This window comes from Erpetoichthys calabaricus, chromosome 2, assembly GCF_900747795.2.
Source record: "Erpetoichthys calabaricus chromosome 2, fErpCal1.3, whole genome shotgun sequence".
NCBI classification, from domain to species: domain Eukaryota; kingdom Metazoa; phylum Chordata; class Cladistia; order Polypteriformes; family Polypteridae; genus Erpetoichthys; species Erpetoichthys calabaricus.
The window spans coordinates 87,019,635-87,044,211 of NC_041395.2; the positions used below are offsets into that span (position 1 = coordinate 87,019,635).

The 24,577-nt window shown below is 37.3% G+C and overlaps 1 protein-coding gene across 6 annotated transcripts in view; it reads left to right on the forward strand.

Annotated features, from left to right (window-relative positions):
* The window catches only part of ubap2l (ubiquitin associated protein 2-like), a 298,828-nt gene that overhangs the window by 27,558 nt on the left and 246,693 nt on the right, over positions 1-24,577 (forward strand). For all 6 annotated transcript variants that reach the window (XM_051923264.1, XM_051923266.1, XM_051923265.1 and 3 more), the window contains one exon: positions 19,765-19,875. In XM_051923264.1, coding sequence (XP_051779224.1) covers positions 19,765-19,875 — 111 coding nt within the window. The remainder of the gene's footprint in view (positions 1-19,764; positions 19,876-24,577) is intronic.

Consider the following 24,577-nt stretch of genomic DNA (forward strand, 5'->3'; position numbering starts at 1 on the left):
GCAACCCTACAGTGCCAGGTAACCACCCATACAATCAGATTGTGATTCAGACTAGGAATGCAATGAATGTAATTACCCCGATCTACATACAAGGCGAAAGTCTTGCAACATTCAAAGATGATGGTTTGGGATAAGTACACCATACAACATAAAAGAGCTTATGAAGCCTTGAACCGAAAAAAGCAACATCTCAGAGATCGTAAAAAAAAAAATAGGAGCTAATGTCGTTTTACTCGCTGTAGATTTTAGTCAAACATTACCAGTTATTTCACGAGGGAGACCAGCACATCAACTCAACGCGTGTTTAAAATCCATGCTTCTCCCACGCTCGGTTATATGTCGCGTGTTCTCGGGTAGGTGCACCAAAAAATGTATACATTTAAGCATGTAATGGGCAAACAAAAAATGAGGTATACCCGAAGGCACAGCAGTAGTACTTAATGTAACTTTACTTCTTAAATGTTAATGTTTTACTGTTTAATAATTTATACGCTTCTTATATGTTGTTCAAATTCTTTTATCAAAATACCACTGACAGCGCAATGCACGATAACATGGAGTGAATACACCATACGCATCCGCCCACGGCTGCCCTGCTGTGCGCAGATAGGACTTGATTGTACAATAAAATAAAATAAAGATAAAAAGACTAAAACAATCATCACCCATAAAGCGGATAGTAGACGTGACGTACTATATGTGTACCACATTTCAAGTGTATAGGTGCAACGGTTTGCGAGCTACAGGTCATTTAAAATCCTGGACAGACACACAAATTGCCACGGTAGCAAATTACAGAAGAAGATTTTACTGTTTAATAATTTATATTTATATGAAATGTGCTTCTTATATATTACTTCATATTCTCATATGATAATGATGTTAATGTTTATATTGATTTCTGTGTTATTAAAACTGCATGTATGTGTGTATATGTATATACTAGCAAAATACCCGCGCTTCGCAGCGGAGAAGTACTGTGTTAAAGAGGTTATGAAAAAAAAAAGGAAACATTTTAAAAATAACGTAACATGATTGTCAATGAAAGCCCGTTTCACTCAGTAAGTCTTATGTGTGTGTTTATGTATGTGTGTGTGTATATATATGTACATGTGTATATGTAGATATGTATATATATGTATATGTATATAATGTTTATGTGTGTGTGTATATATATATTATAATATATATATATATATATATATATATATATATATATATATATAAAAGACAGCAACAGTTATAACAATGACAACACAATTACATTGACAATCATGTTACGTTATTTTTAAAATGTTTCCTTTTTTTTTCATAACCTCTTTAACACACTACTTCTCCGCTGCGAAGCGCGGGTATTTTGCTATATATATATATATACGAGCTGTATATACCCGGCGTTGCCCGGGGCAGAAGTAACCTAATCGGTCAAACACTTACATATATACCAAAGTAAACCTAATCGGTCAAACAGTTACATATATAAAAAAAGCGAACCCAATCGGATAAACAGCTTCATATATACAGAAGCGAACCTAATCGGACAAACAGCTAATCTATATACATAAGCAAACCTAATTGGTCAAACAGTTACATAAATACAAAAGCAAACCTAATCGATGAAACAGCTTCATATATACAGAAGCGAACCTAATTGGTCAAACAGTTATGCATGTGCAGAATAATTTTACAAAGATTATGCGTGTTAACAATCATTAAAAAGAAAAGATTGAGGAACTCTTCTTCTATATGTGATGAAGCTGGATGAAGCTGACTTGACGAAGACGTAGGTGGCATAGATTGGTTTTTCTAAAACAGAAGAAAAAAATGAGTATCTATTATTATTTTAAATTAGAATGAAAATGAGAACCTTGATTAGAGATAGATTATCCGTATTAAAATATGTGCATGAATAAACTTTTGCTAACTCTCTAGCAAAAGTTTATTCATACAAATTGGCATGGGATGGCTTTGTGAAAAAGTAAAAATTAGATAAAAATAAATTGAGAATGCGTACTTCGATTTGACTGAGATTATCTGTAATGATGAAAAAAAAGTTTAGTATGTTTTTTTTTCCATACGGGAAGGATGTAAAACCTTACATAGGCACCCTTCAGCCCGTACTGAAGGGTACTGTCAGATTCTTACTGACTAAAAAACACCCTTTTTATTCCACAGCTACCCCAAAAACCACTATTAGGCATTACTTTGGGGTGGCAGTAGTTTAGTTATGAAACAGCTGGGTCCTGAAAAAAATCTGTCTTATTAGTGGCTTCATCACATATAGAAGAACAGTTCCTCAATCTTTTCTTTTTAATGATTGTTAACACGCATAATGTTTGTAAAATCATTCTGCACATGCATAACTGTTTGACCAATTAGGTTCGCTTCTGTATATATGAAGCTGTTTGACCGATTAGGTTTACTTTGGTATATATGTAAGTGTTTGACCGATTAGGTTACTTCTGCCCCGGGCAACGCCGGGTATATACAGCTCGTGTATATATATATATATATATATATATATATATATATAATATACATACGAGCTGTATATACCCTGATATATATAAATATCAGTAGGCTATTTCTGATAACGTTTTTACAATGTCACCTGCCAAGGTGTGGGATATAGACACTAAGTGAACAGTTATTTCTTGAAGGAATTGTTTTAGAAATAGGAAAAAATGGATTAGTGCAAGGAAGGATCTGAACGACTTTCACAAGGGCCAAATTGTGAAGGCTAGACAACTGAATTAGAGCATCTCTAAAACAGAAGGGCAACAGTGGCGACTGGTTCATGCCCCAGTTTTTCAAAGTAAATTTTATAAATTAATGTGCACTGGGTGAGTAGGGTAGTATCTTGTGTGTGAGCTCAGGTGTTTGCTGTTATGTGATGTGCCTGGTACTGAAGTGCAAAAGCTGGTATTTATGTACTGAAGTCAGTTTTGGTATCAATCCAGCATTAATACAGACAATAAAGAGAAACCTTAATTATGTGTATATTACTATTAATTATTTACTTACTGTTTTTTATTGACTGATTAAATTATTATTGTTACTGTCATAGCAAAGGTCAGCAGTCTTTGTTCCGTTGAATATATGAATTTCTTAAACCACTGATCCACTGTCAAGGGCATTTAGAGCAACTTTTTGTCAGCCTAGTATCTATTTTTAATTCTACTCAAAAAGCATCTTCATCTGTCTTTTGATGATCGAGTCCCTTGAGGTAACATAAATGTGCTTATGGAGCAGAAAATGTAAAAGTGCTATTGTGAAAGTGTTTTCTTCAGATATTTGTTGCATTTTTAAACAGTTTCATTGCTTTTCTGGCAGTGCTGCACATATATGGTAAAAGGTTGGTGTTTGAGGAATCAATCGGTCTTGTTTAAAGGGCTGTTCCATTTTGTCAATATACAGATTGAAAACTTGTGTTTTGGTAACTGGAGTAGTTTCTGATTTTCATTTAGACTGTTAACAGTGATACTTTTTCTGAAAAAGTTGAACACAGCATGAACTCTTCCAAGAAGGATAGAAACGGCTGACACCAGTATGTACTGAACTGCCGGACATTGTAAATTTCACATTTATATTTGAATGTGAAATTTTCTCATGTATGTTTATGAAAATTAGAATCGCCAATAACAGAGCAATGATTGCATTGATTTGCCTATAGCAAATGGTTTACTCAAAGCAGTCCTATTTACAGGGTATTTATTTTATCAACTTAATACCACACAGAAATGTATCAGACTTTGAATTGTTTCAGGTTTTCAAATAACATTGTGAATATTTAGTGTAAGTAGGAAAACTGAGCATTAAAGTTGGTGTTTTAGTAAAGATAGAATTGGCAATGGAAGGTTGGTGTGGTAGCACAGTCAGTAGTGCTGCTGCTTCACAGATCTTCCATCCTGGTTTTTAGTCTCATGCTTGGTCTTATTCTTTGTGGAGTTTGCCCATTTTCCCTGAGTTAACACACCTGCTTGACATACAGGCTTGGTGAATTGGTGACTCCAAATTAGTGGCAGTGGGTATAGAGTTAATTTGTTGTTAAGTCCTGAGAACACATTTACTAATAGTTTGAATCACTTGCAACATGACAGCAAGTAATGCATTCATGAAATGAGGTTAAAGAAATTGCACATCTTGTGGTGAAAGGTTGCCTTAGGTGTTGTTGGCAATGCTGTGAAGGGCGCAAGTGGACTTAGTTTGAAATAGCAGAAACTTAATTTTTCTTCTAAATAAACTGATATGAAGCTCATTTAAATAAAAAAAAAAAAAACGACTAGAGAATCTGTTTACAAAGGGTTATACAGTAATCCCTCCTCCATCGCGGGGGTTGCGTTCCAGAGCCACCTGCGAAATAAGAAAATCCGCGAAGTAGAAACCATATGTTTATATGGTTATTTTTATATTGTCATGCTTGGGTCACAGATTTGCGCAGAAACACAGGAAGTTGTAGAGAGACAGGAACGTTATTCAAACACTGTAAACAAACATTTGTCTCTTTTTCAAAAGTTTAAACTGTGCTCCATGACAAGACAGAGATGACAGTTCAGTCTCACAATTAAAAGAATGCAAACATATCTTCCTCTTCAAAGGAGCAAACAAATCAATAGGGCTGTTTGGCTTTTAAGTATGCGAAGCACCGCGGCACAAAGCTGTTGAAGGTGGCAGCTCACACCCCTTCCGTCAGGAGCAGAGATAGAGAGACAGATAAAAAAAATCAATACGTGCCCTTTGAGCTTTTAAGTATGCGAAGCACCGTGCAGCATGTCGCTTCACGAAGCAGCTGCACAGAAGGTAGCCAACGTGAAGATAATCTTTCAGCATTTTTAGACGAGCGTCCGTATCGTCTAGGTGTGCGAACAGCCCCCCTGCTCACACCCCCTACGTCAGGATCAGAGAAAGTCAGCGCAAGAGAGACAGAGAAAAGTAAGTTGGGTAGCTTCTCAGCCATCTGCCAATAGCGTCCCTTGTATGAAATCAACTGGGCAAACCAACTGAGGAAGCATGTACCAGAAATTAAAAGACCCATTGTCCGCAGAAATCCGCGAACCAGCAAAAAATCCGCGATATATATTTAAATATGCTTACATATAAAATGCGCGATATAGCGAGGGATCACTGTACATAGTTTTAGTAGTTTGTCTTCAGCATATTGCATGTGTCTGTACAGCTGCATTTTTCTCTCGGCCTACAATGCTACCACCCACCATTTGTGAGCATATAACTTATGACAGGTTTTATTTGACTGGCAGCTTTCTATCCAGTCAACAGTCATTTTTCAGCTTTCAAACTCTGCCAATCATTCTTTTTTGCGTCCTGTGGGTCATGAGATGGCAATTCGGACCATGAAAGTTTCAAAGTATGCCTTTGTCACCATTTTGAGAGTCAGAAATAATGACTTTCCCCTCCAACTGGATCTTTAAATGCTTCAGGATCTGCTGTTTCAAACAATATTCAGTTTATCTGTGTACCACCCATCAATCACAAGATATTAAAAGAAAACCAGACATTTATAGAGCTTGGCCATGTTTACAAAATTCTACTGAGACGCCCAGAAGAGGAGTATCTTAAGGACAGTGTTTTGACAAGTGTAATGTCTGCAAGAAGAGAAAAACCCTTCTGAACAAGCCCAAGAGGTTTGAAAATTTTTTATAGTGGAGAGTAATGGATCTGATGTACAGTAATCCCTCGCTATATCGTGCTTCGACTTTCGTGGCTTCACTCTATCGCGGATTTTATATGTAAGCATATCTAAATGTATAACGTGGATTTTTCGCTGCTTCGCGGGATTCTGCGGACAATGGGTCTTTTTACTTATGATACATGCTTCCTCAGTTGGTTTGCCCAGTTGATTTCATACAAGGGACGCTATTGGCAGATGGCTGAGAAGCTACCCAAAAAGAAAACGCAGTTAAGTTCCTGTGTGCTGATTGGCCCAGCGACGGAGCACAGAATTCAATTCCACTGCGTTAACCAGGATGTCTCGTCTCACTCATTCAACATCAACGTGCTACTGCATCAGGGGCCGTGCCCAAGCGCTAACGGAAAATGCTAACGATTTCCGAAAAGGTAAAAGTTTTGGATATGTTGAAGGAAGGGAACAGCTACATCGCTGCAGGATGTCATTACGGAATCAATGAGTCCACGATTCTTTTTTATTTAAAAAGGAGGAAAAGAATATAAGATCTATGGCCGCAGTGTCCTTTAACCAGGGCGCAAAACGAGTTGTAAGTGGATGTAATAAGGCAGTAGTCCGGATGGAATCTGCTTTAGGGATCTGGATTGAAGACTGCCAGAAGAACAACTACTGCGGTGCTACACAGTCGCCTGAAGAGGCTCCTTTAGAAGAGCTGTAACGCTCTCCTTTGTTGTGCAGTAAAATTAAACTCATCGTTATCGGACGAGTCGCCGTGTCATTGTTGGTGAGTAACATAATTAATTTTCTACATACAGTACTTATTACATGTACATAGTTTTGTATCACTGTACACACATTTTACTGTATACAATTTTTCTTTCATTGTACGTATTTATTGCTGGTGGCCTGCCTGTCGTAATGGCTGTAACATATGTGATATCGGAGACGCTCGATATCTTTAAAGTAATATTTAGGGTTTACTGTATATAAACAGTGTGTTTACATACATAATTTCAATGAATCTTACCTAATATCTAGGCGAATACAAAGGGTTTATGCTGTATAATTGTGTGGGAAATGTTTATAAGAGTGTGGGTGAGTTTATAAGGGCTTAAAATATATAAAAATAACCGTATGAACATATGGTTTTTACTTTGCGGTTTTTCACCTTTCGCGGGGGGTTCTGGAATGCAACTCCCGCGATTGAGGAGGGATTACTGTAGATTAGTTCAACTGTTGTATCTAGGACGTTCTTGTGAAGGAGGGCTGTTACTTGGTAGCTGGGTTTAGAGTATAGGCTTTTTTTCCCCTTCTTCTAGTATAATGAAGATGCAGATGGGGGGGGAATGCATGCTTTTTCATATTAAGAAGTTGCATTTATTTTATTTTTTTGTATACAGTACTGTTTTAGGCAGGTGTGAAAAAATGCTGTAAACAAAGAATGCTTTCAGAAATATAAATGATTGTTTATTGTTATCAATTTACAAAATGTAAAGTGAGTGAACAAAAGAAAAATCTAAATCAAATCAATATTTGGTGTTCCTACCCTTTGCCTTCAAACCAGCATCAATTCTTATAGGTACACTTGCACAAAGTCCGGGATTTTGTAGGATTATAGTCAGGTGTATGATCAACCAATTATATCAAACCGGTGCTAATGATTATCAACGTCACACGTAGGTTGAAACACAGTCATTAACTGAAACAGAAACGGCTGTGTAGGAGGCTTAAAACTGGGTGAGGAACAGCCAAACTCTGCTACCAAGGTGAGGTTGTGGAAGACAGTTTCATGTCATGGCAAGATTGAGCACAGCAACAAGACACAAGGTATTTATGCTGCATCAGCAAGGTCTCTCCCAGACAAAGATTTCAAAGCAGACTGGGGTTTCAAGATGTGCTGTTCAAGCTCTTTTGAAGAAGCACAAAGAAATGGGCAACGTTGAGGATCGTAGACGCAGTGGTCGGCCAAGGAAACTTAGTGCAGCAAATGAAAGACACATCAAGCTTATTACCCTTCGAAATCGAAAATGTCCAGCAGTGCCATCAGCTCAGAACTGGCAGAAACCAGTGGGACCCAGGTACACCCATCTACTGTCCGGAGAAGTCTTGGAGTTGCAGCCAAAAAGCCATACGTCCGACGTGGAAACAAGGCCAAGTGACTTGAGTATGCACGAAAACATAGGAGCTGGGGTGCCGAAAAATGGCAGCAGGTGCTCTGGACTGATGAGTAAAACTTTTAAATATTTGGCTGTAGCAGAAGGCAGTTTGTTTGTCGAGGGGCTGGAGAGTGGTACAATAATGAGTGTCTGCAGACAACAGTGAAGCATGGTGGAGGTTCCTTGAACGTTTGGGGCTGCATTTCTGCAAATGAAGTTGGAGATTTGGTCAGGATAAATGGTGTTCTCAGTGCTGAGAAATACAGGCAGATACTTATCCATCATGCAATACCATCAGGGAGGCGTATGATTGGCCCCAAATTTATTCTGCAGCAGGACAACGACCCCAAACATACAGCCAAAGTCATTAAGAACTCTTTTCAGCGTAAAGAAGAACAAGAAGTCCTGGAAGTGATGGTATGCCCCCCACAGAGCCCTGATCTCAACATCGAGTGTGTCTGGGATTACATGAAGAGACAGAAGGATGTGAGGAAGCGTACATCCGAGTTCCTTCAAACTGTGTGCAAGTGTACCTAGAAGAATTGATGCTGTTTTGAAGGCAAAGGGTGGTCACACCAAATATTGATTTGATTTAGATTTCTGTTCATTCACTGCATTTTGTTGATTGATGAAAATGATTAACACTTCCATTTTTGAAAGCATTCTTTGTTTACAGCATTTTTTCACACCTGCCTAAAACCTTTGCACAGTACTATATATTCCAAATACTTGCTCTGCTCATGTTACAAGTAATTTGTGTAATTATATATGCTTTTATGTGTATGACAAAACCGTGTGTATGTATGTGTACAGTATAAGAGATTCTTTGAACAGTTTTATTGCTGTTTTGTTATTGAATTGTCAGATTTAAATACTGATTTCCTTTTTAAATCCCTTTTAAAAAAATTTCACTAAATTCCTGCATGACCAGATATACAATAGCTGTATGTTCTATATTGAATGTTAAATTTGGTATTTTTATAATTGTAGACCGACCAAGTGTTATCTGTAGAGATTTTAATAACAGAACAAAATTATGTATGTCTGTTGTTCAGTGACAATTTCCTTATTAGACTGTGTGTTTTTTTTTTTTTTTTAAATAATAATCTGATAGTATGTACAGAAAATATTTACCCTTAACACACATGGCATAAAAAGGCACCCTCACATAATTGAAACATTGTTTTCAGGGGCTAATAGGCTTTATAATATGAACTCTGGGCCACTTGTGGTATCTGGCAACTGTCATGTACTGAATTCCCACCACATAACAGGAACTGTATCCTTTATGTGAAATATGTGACGTGGATTGCAGAGATAAAAGGTTTCTGAGGTAACAGTGAGAATCGAGGAGAAAAGGTGATCTCAACATTACTCATTAATATATATTCATTTAACACTAATGAAATTCCGATTTAGATTGAGCCGGAGCACAATTTTATTTCTTGAGTCCCACTTATGATAGTTCGTGATTGAACTAAAAGTACATCCTGGAGTAGGAACTAAAAGTATCAAACTACTTTGCAGGATCTAGAAATGGCCCAAGTTCCTGTGGTAGGAATACTATAACAGCTCCCGAGTTTCAAAACAATTCCTGTAGTGGAAAAGTGCCTATTGTGCATTACCCAAGAAATTAAAATTTTTTTGTGCCAATTTCTTCAGTAGTGCTTAATTTAAGCAAAAAGTTTTCTATATTTGTCTAACAATATACATGTATATTCTCACACTGTGTAGTAATTGATATTGGCACTTAAACACTGCTTAAATATAACTAAACTTGCGTTTATAGATTTTAATAAGTTTTAATCATTAATTACACTTTAGCTTTTTTGCTGTTAAGTTAGTTTTTTTTTTTTTGTTTTAATTTATATCCAAGTGTTTAAAATTTATTTTATCTTTATTAATTTCTACCAGCTATAGGTTTCTCTTTAGATGTAGTCAATAAGATTTAGGGCTGTATCTATGAAATCTGTTTTATTCTTTCACAAAGTTTTTTTTGATTTTTTGTTTTCACCGTTTTTTTCCCCTTGATTTTGGATTTTTTTTTTTTTTTTTTTAAACTAAGTCGCAACAGCTACAACAAAACCAATAATGAAATGGCACTTTACATTCCTTTTAATGAAATGGCACACTAGCGCAAGTGAACCTTATTTTGCAGTTGCATTCATCAGGTAGGAGCCCAGATCCTCCATGATGCTGTATGCTGAGACTGCAGTAGGACAGTGAGTGCCCTCCAGAATTGTAAGAGCTGTTACTAGTTTGATACATCCTTCTGAGATGAAGGTGAACTTCACTTTTAGGGTCTAGGATATTTGTTACAGCCTGAGCTGATGTGTTCTCGGCCAGAACGAACTTTTTATAGAGGTAAATGTGTTCTGCGAGGTACCCTACTGATACTACCAAGCTATTCTACCTCGTATTTCCTGCCTCGGGGGTTCCTGGCAGGCTTCTTGAAGGCAGTCTTTACCCACATCACTAGTGATGCAGCCTCACTAAAGTATTTATAGTGCTGGCAAGTCTCTCCCACTAAAGTGATGACATGACACGAGCAGGTTGAATGTACACTGTTAGGCTTTTAAAACTTCCTGGAATGCTTTTAGACAGTATGATGGTTTGTCTGTAACCACTGCTAAAATAAGATTCAGCTGGTTGTTGTGAAGGGACTGAAGTGCTGCCTGTGAAAAGGTGGAAAAGTTGTAGCTCTCCATATAGATAACATCTGCCAAAAAGTACTGGACTTCACTACCTGTAATTGTAATTATATTTAACATTAATTTTTAAAAGGGAACCCGTTAACAACCAGGGCCGTTCACTAATAACATTTTTCTAATGGATAGACTTATACTGGCTAAATATAATTTCATGTACTATTAGAACTGCTTTCATAAAAAAAAATTACCATACAGCCAAATGTTTGCTCACCTATCACTATGTTGAGAACTATGTGGTCTTGGCTATCCATGGTTTCATCAACTACACCATAAATTTTATTACCACGAATCTTTCGAAGGACGGCATCCATATGTTGTTCAAAGAGACAGGACAAAGGTGTTTGACGAAGACTGCTCATTTTCTGGCAACATGCCTCCTTGTTTACAATGCTTAATAAAGAAAGGCAGCATCTTTGTCATTTTTTGGAGTTGACTTGCTGTGGTGGGCTGGCGCCCTGCCCGGGGTTTGTTTTCTGCCTTGCACCCTGTGTTGGCTGGGATTGGCTCCAGCAGACCCCCCGTGACCCTGTAGTTAGGATATAGCAGGTTGGATAATGGATGGATGTCTGACTCGCATGACTACAAAGTCCTCCACAAACTGGCGTCTTGCATCTGACAATTTTGTTGTTTCACCTATCGTTACCTGAAGGGGAACACCTTTTGATCTTCATTTCTCCTTGTTCTTGAGATGGGTTTTAGATTTGATGTGGTCATTGCAAGTATCTTTTCGTGTCCAGTCTATGGTATGCTGTCAAAACTTGTAAAACGTTGTTGTCCAGATTTATAAAAGTCGCTGGGGATATTGTTGTGCCCTCAATTTTGCGGTTAAGCAAAATTTCTTCGTTTTATCGACACTGTATCTGATACTGCTCGCTTCGACATTTCTGTCTCATGCAGCTAGCTAATTCGTGTGCCTTTAATGATAAAACATACAGGAAACTGGCAAACAGGCACAACTGAATTTCTATGAAGAATTGCGTTCGCTTGGAAAAACAACAAATTAGAAAATAGTATCTAAATGATAAACAATTGAATAATCTGTAGTTCTAATTTGTTGGGAAGTTTTGTAACGGTCACCACTTCAGTCTCTCTACATTCCGCACATTTCTGTTTTTTAAATCTAAAATCCATTTTTATTCGTTAATTCAGTCATTCTGTCCGTGTTTTCCACATTGTGGAAATCATAGTGCCCTAAACATTCAAGGCTAACATGCTTTACAAGCTTACAATTAAAATGACAAATTTAGCTGTTAAGCGAAGACAATTGTTTAGTAAGCAGCAATTTCAAATTCTTTTTCTAATAGAAAATGTGAGCTGCTATACTTGTTTCACTGCTTGACTAGCAGTGGATGGTGAGCAAGCTCGTATTGTTTGCTGTATAGGCAAAATTCAATTTGCAGTATTTTCATATCCCCCAACGTGTGTTTTCCAGTTCTCAAATTAATTTCAAAATCTTTCATACATGTTAAATGTACAGTGTGTAGTTTGCCACCTGAAAGTTAAACGATAATGTTAGTTTCAGGGTTTGAAATTAGTATTGTAGTATTGCCTGTTTTCCACACAATGTTGGTAATTCCTGCAAATTCAAATTTTTAATGTGCAGATTTCCTGCACGTTTTTTTTTTTTTTTTTTTGTAAGCTCACTTTCAAGATACAAGAATAATCACATAATTTTTTTAAAATAACTTTTATAATTATCCCAAATTTGTTAAATGGGAATGATTTTTTTTGTTTTGTTATGGTCGTATGAATGGGATGTCCCCTCCCTTTTGCCAAGCCAATGCTCTTGACCACCTATAAAATGCAGCAATCCACTGTTCATTTCAATTGAAGTATACAGTAGTATTCGAGGACCTTTATAAGAAACTTAACTAAGCTTAGTTAAATTGAAGGCTAATAACAGGATGAAATATATCTTTTCATTTAAGTAAATAATTTTTTTTTTTTTTTTGATGAACCAACAACTGCTAGTTTGTGGCTGTGTTGAGAGATTGATTTTACAATTTTTATTTTTCATTTAAACGATTTTGATATCGATTCTTAATCTCAAGATCAACCTTGTGAATCTCTGGCCTGCTCAGTTTACTATGTGTAGATTTTAGGCTTTCAACTGAAATTAGCGCCTACACTTACATCAGATGTGTGGACTTAAAAAGGATTCAAACAGTGCATTGGTAAAGGACTGGATAAAAGCAAAGCCATATGTAACCTTTGCAAATCGGAGGTTAAGTATTATCGTAACATAACAAATCTGAGAAATCATTTATTCCTATGTCATCCTTAAATGTAATTTGAAATCTAAACGAATAAGAGCCTAAACAATCTGCACTGGAGACCATGTTTAGCTCCAAGCATCCATTTAATTTGCCTTCTGTCCAAAAAATAACAATCTATTGCAGCTTTTATCTATGAAGATGAGATCCTACCCTATCCTATCCTGATGAGGGTGTGGAAATATGAACACATTTCACAAATCCTTCTATCACTTCATTGGCTCCCTATCCATCTCCATATCAAATACAAACTGTTTGTTTACTCACCAGTGTATCCATGGAAATGCTCCACAATATCTTAAAGAACTCCTTATATTACAATCCACTACAAGAAACCTCTGTTTTACAAATACCTACCGCCTTCACCCCCCTGTGATCAAACTTCATACAATGGGAAACCGAGCCTTTGGAGCCGCTGCTCCACGGCTCTGGAATGCCCTACCAGAGAGCCTAAGAACACAGCAGATTGTGGGCTGTTTTAAAAAAACAGCTAAAGACTTTTCAATTTAGGAAAGCTTATTAACAAGAATGCTATAATTATTGTTGTTTTATCTGTTTTTACCTTGCCTTTGTTTAAACTTTTTATGTTGCACTTTGAGATTTACTGCTAATGTAAAGTGCCCCTATAAATAAAATGCATTATTATTACCTTACGCCATTGTTGAAATTGAGGGCTTCCAGCAAATGATACAGGTTTTGGAACTGCGGTATGCTTTCCCAACCTAGTGCTAGTGATACTTTTACTATATTGACTGTCTTTATATATTGAAGTGAATGTCTGCAACCCTCTGGATATTAAATGTGACAGGCAAGCAATATTCATGAAAGTCAAGGCGAAGACATTTGTAACCTTTATCAGGAAATTTCCTGGTAGTGAGATCCTAGAGTCATACAGGGTGCGTGGACACCGTTCCCAAGTTGCCTCATACTTTTTGAGTATGTATGTGTTCTGATCGGGTTCATACAATTTTTCTGTGGATTCAGAATCTGATTGTAAAGTAGTCTTTGGTTCTTGGGCTAGTGGTAAAGGAAAAGTCAAGTTCTAAAATTTGAGATTTACTATACAAACAACAAGTGTACAAACACTTTTAAATGGAGATCACAAAGTTTTTGATAGGAGGGGCTTCAATGGGAGTACTGTAAAAGAACAAACTATATATTATAGCATCTACTAAACAAAATTTCATGTTACTATTTCTGCATAATCCAAATGTCTGTTATCTAGTCGAATGCTAATGTAAAAAACACAACCATTTTTGGCGGAAATATAATTAACCGGCAATGCATTGATGTGAACCACATTCAGATGTCATTGAGCTTTTTCTGCCCCAACCCACGTCTCCCGTTTTGTCATTGTGGGAATCCTACCCAGTGATTTCTTTCAATTCTGCTTCTATCAAGTCATTACACCTGCCTTTCCTATTGCATTTCCAAATGGATTAAAGGAATTGATTTTTATCAACATATCCCACAAATTTACCTTTGTTAAAATTGCTGTACTCTGCACTGTTTTCCTCTTTTGCTATACAGGTAGTCCCCAGGTTACGGACTTCCGACCTATGACTTACGAACGAGGATGCAGCTGCGACACATGCGCCTCAGTAACTGCCGCTCCGTCATCTTCGGCCTGGGAATGCTGCAAGCGGTAGCTGGAGGGGGGCACTTCCGCTGCTCGCGCAGTGTAGTGTCCCTCAAGTGGCTCCTGGAGGCAAGTGGTGACCCGTGGTCCATAGTCACTAGGGCCACAGCTATCGCTCGTGTGCAGGACGATGGTTTGCTGCCCACCCACTATGCCGCCACAGCTACTGCTCCTGACTGGATGCAGGCTGGATGGAGCGGAGGGGGGTGTTTCATTGCCCACCCAGCACACACGGCTGGTAATGCTGCAGGCGGTGACCCGGTTGTGGCTAAACGGGGTGGCGGGGGTAGCATTGTAGTGTGCCTCGGATGGCTGCTTGTTGAATTGGGGTTGGGCAATTCACTACCCGCCTTTGGCCGCACCGTGTTCGTTCTCGGTAGGCATACTGTAGTGGAGGTGACTGTGAGGTGGGCTGGTGATGAAACGCCCCTCGCTGCCCCCATTCATTCTCAATAGCAAGCCTGCTTGTACTGTTACGCACATAGCAGGAAGTTGTCTTTTGTCAGTACATCAGACGTGTTGACGGGTGCCTTCCTGCTGTGATAACGTGTACAGTGCTCATCTTAACCTTTTGTCTTCACCTTTCAAGAATGTCTCTGAAACATAAATCTGATGCAAGTGCTGGTGATACAGATTATTAAAATAATGTGCCTGTTCCGAATTACATACAAATTCAACTTAAGTACAAACCTACAGTCCCTATCTCGTATGTAACTCGGGGACTGCCTACATAGCGTTAATTTAGACCACTTTATCCATATTACTAACCAAGAATAAACCAAGAATATGGACGCAGGTACATGGCATGCCCATGGACGCAGGAGACATAGTGCGCAGGCGCCGACAGCTCAACTAACGGAAATACGAAATAAAGCAACGAGCACAGACAATACGGAACCCTAACTGTCCACACTACACACCATAGTCAAACCCGACATAGACGCTTGTTGTAGGCGCCCGCACCTTCTGTACTAACACACCGCAGGCATCTTATGCACGTCGGATGGCCATGTCCGTTGCGGACACTGATTAGCCATCTCGTGCTCATGACACGCTTCTATATGCGCGTGTCCGTAACTTGAAAACCAAGTGGCGGCCCATGATACTCTCATTACGGCAGAACGTTGTTATACTACATATAGCTTACTACTCCGACTCAAGGGACATTAGTAAATATAACGTACTAATTAACAAGAAACACAAGGTTTTTTCGGCCACATTGCCGTCAGCTGTGTCATTATTTTCTCTTTCTGTTTTATATTCAATATATATTGGCGTGGCAGCCCTGTGCAGGTGCACAGTTTGCACATGCCTAAGGCCGCCCCTGCTGCCAGGCTGGTGCAGCCTGGCACTTCAGTTGCGACGTTGCGGCTCATTAACTTTGGACAAAGCTCGTGGCTATACTAGCAGATGACGTTTCTGGTACCGTAATGCCATGGGAGAATGCGCTTTTGTCAGAAGGCAGAAATAAGAAAAGTCAATAAGTAACGCCGAAGATGCAGAATGATTCAATCACAAACGATAGTAATCATTTGTACAAGTTTAGTGCTAACTAGGATCTGTCATGCGGGCCGCACAGATTTCTGTTGCGGGCTGCATGTGGCCCGGGGGCCATGTGTTTGACATGCCTGCTCTATGCAATGTCTAGAATGATAGTATTTTAATTACTCTTCTGCATCACAGTTTAACTTTAAAAATACCTTAATGTTATTACTTTTAAAATTCTTTCTTTACGCAATGGATGTAATTTATATTTAAAAAGCATTATGGTTTAGAAGTAATCCTTGAACCTTGTATTTTAAAAATGCTTACACATTTGCTGATTAGATATTTGTCTTATTTTCTGAAGATGATTTAAAACCTTTAAATCCAGGTAGAAATGTGATGAATTTCAAAATCCGTCATTGACTTGAAACCCTAGATAGAAAAATCCAGTGCATTACTGTACATAAACAAATGATTCAGATCAGTTCACAGATATTTTTAAATGTCTTTTCAGTATTCTAAACACATAACTTGTTTTGTTTTTCCCTTAATTTTGTATTTTTGAGTGTCCCATTACATTTTCTTATGTTTCTGTCTGCAAAGGCAGCAAAACCTGATAGAAAGCATGAACATCTTCTCTTGGCTTTGACACTGAACATCAGTAAAATGAGGAAAGACAGTAAAAATGCAAAACACCAGCTGTTGCTATCTTCAAAATAAATATTTTGCAGGAGAAGTTTTTGCATATTGTTGATGACTTGGATTATGTGCTCTCAGAAGAAAGTGACGAGTGCTGCTGCGTTATCCTGAAGTATGAGAGCTAGAGATCACCATTATTTTGATGTGTACTCTCATCCCAAGTGAGCTCATTTTCACAAATCTCGCAAGACCTGGATTACTATCAAGATGTTAAACTGAAATAACTCTACATGTTTCAGTTCTTTGCTTTTAAGCCTGTACTGTGTTGATACTTTTCCTTAGTGCTGGGCGTTATGACCAAAATTCTATATCACAGTATTTTTCAAAATTATACCGGTTTCATGGCATTCAACTGTATTTTTTTCCCATGCATGAGTGGATGTTACCCACATTTTTCACTGCAATTACTACAGTAGACTAAAATAACCTGTTTCACTGTCATGAGAATTGTACATTGTACAAAAAAAACATTTTAATGTGCACACAAGTATTAATACAGGTTTGCATTGCCCCATAAAGTGATAGTTTACAAGGGGGTGGCACTAATGAAGAGAATGAATCACATTGCATGACAGTTGCAGTCAAAATATAGAACCTTATTGAACAAATTTTGCAAACTTAAACTAAAATTTTGACAACATATTTTTAACCATCCGAAAAGGCATTTAGATTTAGTAAAATATCCAGAGGCTTGTCAAAAGTTGTATTGCACTGAACATGTCTTAGAAAAGGAATAATTAGTAAATATTTTTTGTAAACCAACTACACTTTGTTAATGTTTAACGTGTCAGTGGACAGATATTTTTAAGTGACTTTTTAAACAACTTTACCAGTAGATGCCTGTATGACAAAAGAGCAATTCTGTGAATGAAATTACAAATGCTACAACAGAACTCACTGCTAAGGAACTGTGTCCCAGTTAAATGGTATAAGAGAAATTTAAAAACTTAACTCAAAATGCTAGGCCCCTTGTATAATGTCAGATCACATTTATTTCACCACAGCAATGCTCCTACAAAAGTATGAAGAATGCAGGGAAAAGTCCACTCATATATTCAGAATGAATCTGATCAATCCACATCTAAACCATATATTGTAAGCACAATATTAAAAACAATTGTAAACCAATAAACAAGTACTTGCATACCTCAGGGAGTAAAACACTTTGTAAGGGGAACGCAATTGGATATCTTTCTAGAAACGCATAGCCTCTGCACATTATCACTTTAAATTTCTTCGTGATGAAGTGTCTTACATGCACATTTTTGAGAGCTGAATTTGAAAATAGTGCTCAATGTTTTTTAATGAAGTTTGTGTGTATACCTATGTATATGTTTCTTATATTTTTTTCTATATTGTTGCTGAATATGTAGGCATTTACAAGTTTAGATCAGGAATGTTATGGGGAGGAACTTGTAGAAGGGCAGTGCTCAGTCTGGGAGGAGGGCAAGGAGGTGCAGCAGCTGCTCAGAGTGAAACTGCACAAGCTACATCACCTGAAACAGCTTCTTATAGAAGCAAAAGTGGACAAATGACACAGGTGTTACATATATTCAGTATTGCTGGATTGCAGAAAATTGATTGCTGCTCCCCTTTCTGCCAGGAACCATGTTGTTGCAGTTATCACAAAAATGTAACTGGTCTGTTGTTATTGTGCTGAGTAGCACAATATAATTGTGTAATTTATTATTCTGTGTTTTGTAGAAATTATAAATGACTTTAAAAATGTATAGCGTTCAGGGAAGAGGTTTTCAATAAATGTGTGCAGTTACAATTATTTGTGGCTTGATTTTATACATTCTGTGTGTGTGTATGTATATACAGTATATAGTGTTTTTTAAAAGCCCAGGTATGGAAGAGTGTTTCCTGAAAGTTCTATATATTACAGGGTTAAGAAAGCTACAAAGAGCTTAGGAATTGGTCTTGCCAGCAGATTGAGAAAGAGCTGCAAAGCTGCTTACAGATGACTGATGCATACATATACGGTGGTCCAGATCTAACTGTGCAATTATTGCATTGCATTAAAAGTTGCATAGTTAGATCTGGACCACCCTGTAGAGTGTGAACCTCTATAAAGGTGGAAAACCAATTTACATTGAATGTTTCACCTTAAAAAGAAATATATTCCTGAAGTTAGTACTCCCATATGAAAAGGCATTTATTTAGCACATGTATTATTTCTTGGCATAGAGCATCACTCAAGCCTTGAGACTGTAGAAAAGTTTTTCCTTCTAACTCGCAACCAGTGATGTTTCTTACTATACTAAGTTAATAAGATCACATGATCTCTACCTCTGTACTACAAGTAGAATACACACTTTGTGAATAGCCAATCTTGAGAGAGTTTTATTTGAGCTATTCTGTGCTTTTTTTCATATATATTTTGTCCATTCTTATTACATATTTGAAATCCTTAGTCGGTAAAGTGAATTGAAGTATCTATTTGAGTAAGCAGGGTTTATTTATTTATTTTTTTGAGTAGCAATGTACATTTCGAGTATTTTACATAGTGTCCAGAAAAACTTAATTATAATGTAATTTGGTGAATGCTATTACAATGTTTGCAAATATTAAGATTGTTTTAAAAGCACAGTTTATAATACAGTAAGTAAAAGCACATTTTCCTACTGGAATTTTTTTTTTGTCTGGTTAAAGTTTGAAGTACTGTGTAAAGTTTGTAATAAACCTTGGTGACATAGATCACTGGTGCTTTGGAGGCGCAGTATTCTCTTTATTAACATAGTATATTTAATTATTGATAAATATTGGGATTAGGTATATATTGTGATATTTTGTCAATATCGCTCAGCACTAGCATAAACCAAGTAAATCCATTAGAACTGCGTTAAACACAATGTTTTATAACTCGTGAGTGCTTTATTGAATGGAGAACTGACTCCAGGAAAGATTTGGAACCAAAAAAAACTTTGGTTTTTAAGAGTAAGATGAGATTTGGTTTATTGCAGTTATCTTTGGAGATGTAAGGGGGATTTTGATTATGATTTCAGGTGTATTGCGTAAAAATGTAAGTTTTGTGTATCTTGTATTAAGGCACTAATTATATGGTGAACTAATGTAACAATCGTCAGAGTTTTTACATTTTCCTGTGATCTTTTCTCTCTCCCCCCCCCCCCCCCCCCCCCCCCCTTTCTGAAAGCTAATTGAAGTCACAGGAAAGAACCAGGATGAATGTATGATTGCTCTGCATGACTGCAATGGAGATGTGAACAGAGCCATCAACGTGTTGTTGGAGGGGAACCCTGACACGGTAGGAAAAGATTAATGAAGTCGTTTTTAAAGTAATTGTAAAGTAATGTTTATTCTGACCATTTGAGTTTTTGCTGTAACCTGAAGGAGTGTTATGGTAATAAGCGTTCAGGTCAATCCTTGCAATCTATGCTTACATTTTACCTGAGAATTCGTTCACAGCAATCTGTGCCTGCGCTCACTGAAGAGCATTATACAAAAATAAGTTGTATTTAAAATATTTAAACCTATCCACCTTGTGCAGTGTTTAATGAAGAAATAATGTACTTTATTATGTTAAGCTTTGCACATTCAGCAAATATGACTCGGCCTTCATGTTACTGGCCCCAGTTTCATTCTTGTGCTTAACTACAGTAATGTAATTTGTATGGATGGTAAGTAGGTAACATCTGTCAGTAACCTTGGTTAAGAAATATGGTTGTCCTTTCGCCTTGCAAAGTGGTGCATGAAGGAGTATTATACATAAGTGGCGCAAAGTCTGTGTATTGCTCAGGAAGTTCAGTCACCACTTAATTACCACATTCTCACTTAAAGAGTAAAGTACACAGTACACCAGTTCATTGTGTTGAGATATCTTGCCACATTCTCTTTTGTGACAGAGGCTGCAAAATGAGACTACCATATTGCTGCAAAGATCAATCTAGAACTGTCTTGCTTTGTCATATTCAACATTTTATAGAGTATCTAAAACTGTTTCAACACTTGCTCCTGCCATGCTAACATCTTTTATTGACTGAGTAGATTTCAATTTGCAGGGTTACTTTGCTGTGTCTCAGAAGCTTGTGTACTGTAGTATACTCAGATAGCCAATGAAAGGTGTCATTTGGCTTCACTTCTCTTTGCATGTCCATAAATGAACAACGTTTTACATCACTCTACTACTACATCTGCCATGTTAACGTCTGTATTCAGAAGGAATGTTCACTTGATCTGCAAAAAAATGATGGTTAAGTCCTGTATGTATAGATGAGTAGCTTGCACATAATTGGGTATATGAAGAGTATTATACTGTTGAATGTTTGTTTTTTTTTTATCCCAAGTGTGTTTGTTTGTTTTTTTTTTTTCATTTTCTATACTTTTGAGTCTTTATTGTATTGATTCTACTCCTCTGTCCTTGACAATGAATCTCCTGCATCAGTCTTTGCTTGAGGAATAATGTGTCTAGAGCAGTAGATCTCAACCTATGGTATGTGAGTGTATTTTTTTTTTTTTTTTTCTTCACTCGTGTACACCTTGTAATTTCTCAAAGTTAGGATCAGCTAGTGTGAATGAAGGCCAGGGGAATGTGTGAGGTTCGAGAGAGAACCCAACTGATCATGCAAGAAAAGGCAAAGTGCTATAGCAGTTACACATTAAGAAGTATAAGAATCCTGCTCCATTTTTTAAAGGCAAAAAAAAAATCAAAACTTTTGTCCATTTATGGATTTGGTTCATCAATAAAAATACTTGATTTTGTGCATGATTTGAAATTGTGATGTTATGACCAATTATCTTATCAATTGTTGTTCAAACGTGATCATTTGAATAAGTGAGTTGGAAGAATTGCCAGAGAAATTTCCTTTTAATATAGCACTCATACATATCCAGAAAAATGACCAGGGGTTTTACATTCATCCTCTGTAATAAACATATAAAAATATACTATACTATATATGTATAGTTCATTTTTTTATATAGAATTGAATCACAATGGATTTAATTTGGCTTTGACATTGATGAACAGAAAATTTATTGTTTAATGTCAAAACTGTCAAAATAAACTTTTGTGTCTGCACATTAGTCTAAATTAATTACAAATATAAAGCACAAAGTAATTGATTTTCATACATTTTTACCTCTTAATTGTCATTGGGGATGCCAGTTGGTTCTCAGTTGATTTCATACATTTTTACCTCTTAATTGTCTTTGGGGAAGCCAGTTGGTTCTAACAGTTGCTTAATTAAATGGAGGTCACCTTATGTAGACAAAAGGGTTTCAGCACAGTGTATAATAAATTCACCCAAACCTGAAAGGTCAGGTTGTAGTGAGTTAGTATCATAGCTTAAATATATATCCATCCATCCATTATCCAACCTGCTATATCCTAACTAAAGGGTCACGGGGGTCTGCTGGAGCCAATCCCAGTTATCACAGGAAACAAACCCCGGGCAGGGCGCCAGCCCACCGCAGGGCTTAAATATACAATGAAGACAAAAACTCCAAACAGCTCTGTGAAAATGTGATTGAAAAGCACAAATCAGAATGGATACAAGAAAACATCCAAGTCAGTGAGTATCCCTTGGAGTACAGTTAAATGAATCATTTAGAAGTTGAAAGAATATGACACAGCTATAAATCTGCCTGGTGCAGACTGTCCACAAAACAAACACTATTGAGTGAGACCACCAAGACACCTATAACTCTTCTGAAGGAGTTGTAAGAAGAAATGGCTGAAATTGTAGAGACTACGTACTACTGCTTCTGCCTTTGTGTTTCACTAGTTACATCTTTTTGGGAGAGTGGCAAAGAGCCACACTTTTGAGAGAAAAAAATAGTCCCATGTCTTCTGAGGTAGAGTTTGGCAGAAGGCACTTGGGGTATCTTTGAAGTCTGCTGGAAGAAGGTTCTGTGGTCAAGTGAGACCAAAATTCAGCTTTTTGGCAATCATTCTAAACATTTGGCATAAGCCAAACCATGCATATTACCATCCCTCCTGTGAAGTATGTTGGTGTTGGCATCATGCTGTGGGGATTTGTATTAGGCAGTGGAAGTATTGTGAGGATAGAGTGTAAAATGAAGATTTGTTTTCCAGCAAACCTTGTAAATAAAGCCGGAGCTACATGAAAAAGGTTTAAAAACCCCGCAGTGTTATGTCTGGCCTGTGACTCCAGGATATTATGTCTAATTTAGAATTACTCGCTGGACTTGAAAAATGCTGTTCTCTTATGATCCTCAGAGCTTGATCAATTTTGCAAAGAATTGAGAGAAAAAAATTAGGGTAAAAAATTACTTCCATGGGTGCATATGCATTTATTTTGTTTTGTATTTGTAATTTACACCACTTTGCAGAGATGTCACAGAGAAAGCACAATTAAAGTGTGTTCTGTTTGTCAATGTTGAAAATGCTGAAATAAATCTATGATCATTCTTCATCTTGTATGTAAACGTCTACGTGTGGAAGTGTGTGGCTGTCCGGCCCGGAAGTGAGAGGTGGAGCCGGGTTAAGGGCACCACCTCCAAGGAAACTGAACTTGCTTTGCCACTAATATCGCAAGCGGGGCCAGCACGTCAGCAAAATGTAAACTCAAAAGAAAAAGTTGCTTAGCCTCTAACGGTATATCCCTTTTACCTTTCCTCCTGCTGCTGATACACAAGCGAGGCAAGCATGTCTGCAAAACGAAACCTCTGAGGAAAGATGGTCACTTAGCAGCTAATGCACAAATGATGCAAGCACGTCGGCAAAACGAACCCTCCCAGGATAGATGCCCAGAGTAGTTCCTTTCAATCCTCTACATTTCAAATTTTTTTCTCACTATTTCAGTAGTTTTTAGGACCATGTGCTTTTTACAGTACAGGCTTACACATCTTGCTGTATAATAAAGCACTGTGTGTGTGTATGTAGGTATATGTGTGTTTTTGTATATAATAGAGAGGATAAAAGAAATGTAGGCATCATGCAGATATGGTCAAGAAAATTAAATTGTTTGACCAGTTATTTTTTTTAAACTGGTATTGTCATTCCATGTGTGGTGGTTTGAGTATCTTAGAAATTGATTGCCCTCTGGGATTTTCACTGAATGCAATGAAGAGTTTCAGGGAATGGTGTGTTGCACAGAAAAACTGAGTAGTGATTGTTTATACCAAACAAATGTGAGGCAGAGGGTCCAAACATTCCCTGTTCCACTCCTGTCCAGTAAAGGGCAGATGAAGGTTTAGTGGATTTAACCAAAATTCTCATTGTGTGCTACAGAGATTACAGATTATGGCAATATTAATTACCCATTCAAACAAGTCTCCATGCAATTTTGACAGCAGCAACATTCTTTTATCTACCTTTTCCACTATCCAATTTCTGCTGTTGCTTGCTTTTTGCTATTGTTTTTTTTGTAAAGGGTTGGCAGTTCTTGCTGTTAAAGTATTCAAAAATTGAGACTGTAGGTCAGGACTAAGGTAGAACAATCCAAAACACATTTACCTACATCTGCTGCAACACTGTGGTTTTCACATTAATTACAACCAAATTAGAAAACTTGTTTAACCTCTAACAGATTTTTTTTGGATGTTTTGAGTATGGCCGACACTGCGTAAAATATAACTGGGTACACATAAAATAAGGCCTCATTCCCTAATACTTTGCTGACATCCGGACAAAGTTGTGACTCATTAATTGAAGATGATACGGAGTTCTGTGTGGTATTAAAGGCTACCTCTCCCTTTTTTTTTTGGGTTCCTTCCTAAAAATGTGTACCCATATATTATACTCATCTCATCTTTGTTTTGTGGCCATGTTTCAGTTATTGCTAGTTCATCAAAATTATGCTAAGCTATATAAAACTTCTGATACATTTTTGCATTAAAGCATGCTATTTATAGAGAGAATGAGTGCAATCCAGTGCAAGGAATGGCCTCCACTAGAATCCGGAGCAGCAACAACATACTAACAGACATTCCCTTTGCGATGTAGTATAGTAAAACTGTTGTGTCTGTGTCAGAATAAATTAAAA